This window comes from Trichomycterus rosablanca, chromosome 13 (assembly GCF_030014385.1).
Source record: "Trichomycterus rosablanca isolate fTriRos1 chromosome 13, fTriRos1.hap1, whole genome shotgun sequence".
In the NCBI taxonomy this organism is placed as follows: Eukaryota; Metazoa; Chordata; class Actinopteri; order Siluriformes; family Trichomycteridae; genus Trichomycterus; species Trichomycterus rosablanca.
Window position 1 is genome coordinate 38,948,894 of NC_086000.1, and position 4,070 is coordinate 38,952,963.

At 37.2% G+C, this 4,070-nt stretch overlaps 1 protein-coding gene across 1 annotated transcript; it reads right to left on the reverse strand.

Moving 5' to 3' along the window:
• Nucleotides 1-2,202: 2,202 nt before the first annotated feature.
• Nucleotides 2,203-4,070, reverse strand: LOC134325292 (homeobox protein HMX3-like). The gene is made up of 2 exons (XM_063007437.1): nucleotides 3,791-4,070; nucleotides 2,203-2,861 (listed from the first exon to the last, which is right to left on the reverse strand). Exons 1-2 carry the CDS (start codon nucleotides 4,068-4,070, stop codon nucleotides 2,203-2,205), a joined length of 939 nt encoding a protein of 312 aa, XP_062863507.1.

A 4,070-nucleotide genomic window follows, 5' to 3' on the forward strand; every position in this document is an offset into this window, starting at 1 on the left:
ACAACACACAGTTATGTCCATTTATTGAAGAACAAACTTATCCAACACCTACTGTATATCAGCCGTTGGCTTTAAATGAACAGAGCAGGTTTGATGTCCCACTCATCTGTAACCTCAGCAGCACCTTAAAGTTTCTACAGGAACATCATGCAACAGTCTAAAGTAATTCAGAAGATCTGGGGAAAAATTGGCCTGCTGAAAATCATCCAAGGGCTCAGCAACAACTCATCCATGATCATGTTGTGTTTAATGATTTAACATCAGTTAGTGTGATGAGAATACCAGAAAAGGGGCAAATACTTTTCACTGCTGTATACACATGTGCACATCACATCCAGTCTAACACAGTTCAGCACAAGTTCCCACAGCTGCAGTCTGAGATCCTAAACCTTCATACACTGAACATTGAAATACTGATTTTATATTTATCTGAGATTTAAAACTGATTCATTTTCTTTGTAAAGATTATAATAATAATTAACAGTAATAATAATAATAATGCAGGTTTGTGTAATAAAGGTTTGTTGCATACACAGGAATTTCATATTCACTTCCATTTCTTATCTATACATATTTCTATTTTTCTATAGTTTCTATATTGCACAGAACTCTGCTCCTTTTAACCCACAATGTGAATTACACATGCTGATGTTTACAGGTATGAGTGTGTGTGTGTGTGTGTGTGTGTGTGTGTGTGTGTGTGTTAGAGAGTAAGCTGTGTGTATAACATTTACATTTTCAGCATTTAGTAGACGCTTTTATCCAAAGCGACTTACACAATGAGCTGAACACAATCAGCAATTGAGCCTTGCTCAGGGACCCAACAGTGGCAACTTGGTGGTGGCAGGGCTTGAACCGGCAACCTTCTGTTTACTAGTCCAGTAAACAGTAAACCACTGAGCTATCACAATTTCTTGTATGTGTGAGCAAACCTGACCAATAAAAATGATTCTGATTCTAAAGTTAGGAGTAAAAAATAATGAAGGATTAATTTAAAGAATAATAATAATAATAATAATAATAATAATAATAATAATAATAATAATAATAATATGAATAACTATAACAATAATAATAACAATAATAATATTAATAACTATAATAATAATAATAATAATAACTATAATATTAATAATATTAATAAAGAATGAATGTCAGTGTTCATGTATTACAGTATGAGAGGCTTTATGTGGGCGCGCACGGGCACGCGCACGGGCACGCGCCTTATTAACTGAACCACAACAAAGACGCGCCGATATAAAGAGCTTTAAAACTTTTATTTATTTATTTCACAACATGAATAAATGTTACAATATCAAAAAGTTTCATCTCGCTGTACAAACACAGTCATTAAATATTATATTTTATTATTTACATCAAACTGACAAACATAAAAATGCATTTTTATTTATTCCAGTTTTATATGTGATATATTTATCATAATGAAGATGGAAATGTAGATCAGATAGTAAACATGATTGTCCTGATAAACGTATAAAAGACGATGAATAAACAGAGAGAAACTTGTGTTTATGTCTTATATATTTAAATTAAATTAAATACATTCAGAATAACAGCGTAACAAATGTAAGATTATTATTATTATAATTTCTATTATTATTATTATTATTATTAGGAGTAGTAGGTGTAGTAAAACTCACTTGCACTCTGTTACATTGAATGGAATAGAATTACTTTAAATTGACTTTTATATTTGATCCACACTATTTTGTTAATGAGTAAACAGTAATTATTACTTATATTTATGTAAGTGTGTGGAATTTATTAATGAAATGCACTTAGTTACTGTGGAAATGATGCACCACATTTTCACTGTGGAAAGTGGATGAATTTTTATAGATGTTTTAAAATTGATACAACAAAGCAAAAACAAAGAAATATAATAATAATAATATAATATAATAATAAGAAGAATAACAATAACATAATAACTGCAATAATAATAACGGTTTTAATAATAATAATAAAAGCCATTTGATTGCTGTTTTACTGTGTGTTTGGAATTATTTACACAGTTAAATTAATTTAATAAACAAAAACAAACAAACAAACATAATCAGTGAATTATAGAAGAAAACAGAGAATAAAATGTGCGCGTGTTATAAAAATAGATGCATCTATTTATAATAAATCGTCTCTGTATCTGTACATGAGTTCGAGTCTCTCTCTCTCTGTTCGGCTCTATGTGCGCCTGAGCATGGGCAAGTGCGGCTGCGGGTAGTACAGCGCGTGCGGGAAGGCCAGCAGCGCCGCGGTGCTCGCGGGACTCTGTGCGCTCGTGCTGTCCGGACCCGGCGCGCTCTCGTGGTAGAGCACGGGGACGCGCACGATCCTCTGCTGTTGCTGGAGCTGCTGGTGATGGTGGTGGTGGTGCAGGGTGGCGTGACTCAGGCTGGCGGCTTCGAGCTCGGCGGAGATCTGGCGCTTCCACTTGTTCCTGCGGTTCTGGAACCAGATCTTGACCTGAGTCTCGGTGAGGCGGAGCGAGGCGGCGAGGCCCGCGCGCTCAGAGCTGCTCAGGTAGCGCTTCACGTCGAACGTGGACTCGAGCTGGAACACCTGGCTGCGCGAGAACACCGTGCGGGTCTTCTTCTTCCGGTGACCGGACTTCTTCTCCTCGTCGTCCTCCTCCTCGGTGACCGTCACAGCCGTTATTACCGGGCCGCTCTTGCGCTCCTCCGCGTCGCTCTCCTCCTCCTCCAGCGCGAGCTCCTCTCCGCTCCTCGCGCCCTCATCCTCCTCATCCTCGTCCTCCTCCTCGTGCTCCTCTTTAATCTCGGGATCGGACCGGAGCTCGGGGGAGTCCCGCTCTGAGCACGTGCTGTTACCGCTGCCTTTATCTGCACACACACCGGGAGAGCAAAATCACCACCACCGAACATCCAGCATATATAACGGGCTGCATTCGGGCTCACGAGCACGTGTGAGAGTTTATTTATAACTTTGATTTTAACACTATTTATTTACATTTACATCATTTACATTACAGTTATTTATTTATATTTAGATTATGTGTGTGTGTGAGCGAAACCAACTTTTTGCACGCAGCAATTAATTGTGTTATTATGTTTATTATTATTATTAATTTTACATTTATTGTTTTTATAATAAATTGATATTTTATTTTGATTAGTGTTTAGTGTCACGTGCACGCGCGCCGCCGAACGAAACTTGTTTGCGCGTGCCCGTGTGTCGCCTGTATTTCTACTAACTAATGAAAATGAATCAGATTCACATTTTTCTTCTGTTTTATTATTAAATTAATTTATTAGTTTGTTATTCGTTTTTATTGAAATATATTTGTATTAGCGCGCACACACACACACACTGTTTACTAATAATAAAAATATAATACTGCATATTTTTATATAATTTTAACACTCATGCACCAGTCTGAATATATATAAATAATATAAATAGATATTAGATATTAATAACATTTTTGTTCATGTTTTTTTCCACTTTATGGTAAAACACTTTAATCTAATGTGAGAAACTGGAAGCGCGTAAAACACTTGATTTTATAACATTTATTTTCATTAAATGTTTAGATTAATTCCACTTAAAGGAAATATAAAATATAAAACACAATCATTACAGAATAAATGAATGTAAAGACTCATTATAATGTTAAAATAGTTTAGATGATTTATATTAAAGTATAAACATTTATACTGAATTATTGTATATTAGATTAATATTAGAATGATGATTTAATAGATTATAAACACACACCCTCCTCATGTTGTTTTGGTGTGTGAGTATTTACCTGCGCTCCGGTACAGGTGTGCTGATGCGCTGCTGAGCGCGTGAGGTGAGTACCAGCTCGCGCGCTCCAGGTAAGCCGGTAACGTTAACCGGTGCGGGTTCAGGAGCTCCAACCGAGCCAGACTAAAATCCCCCAAACCAAAACCCAGTCCCAACCCGACCCCGACCCCGACTCCGACCCCGATGTCCGGTCTCCCAGGTTTGGTGGGTTTGGGTTTGGAGCTCAGCAGGTTCCTGATGGAAAACGGAGAATCTACCGGAGAAGCTCGAGGTTCCGGCAT

What these genes read in the sequence shown, in the direction of transcription:
- LOC134325292 (XM_063007437.1), bottom strand. Translation starts at nt 4,070, where the DNA reads ATGCCGGAACCTCGAGCTTCTCCGGTAGATTCTCCGTTTTCCATCAGG. An exon ending in ACACCTGTACCGGAGCGCAG is followed by an intron (nt 2,862 to 3,790) that starts GTAAATACTCAC and finishes GTGTGTGTGCAG; the next exon opens with ATAAAGGCAGCGGTAACAGC.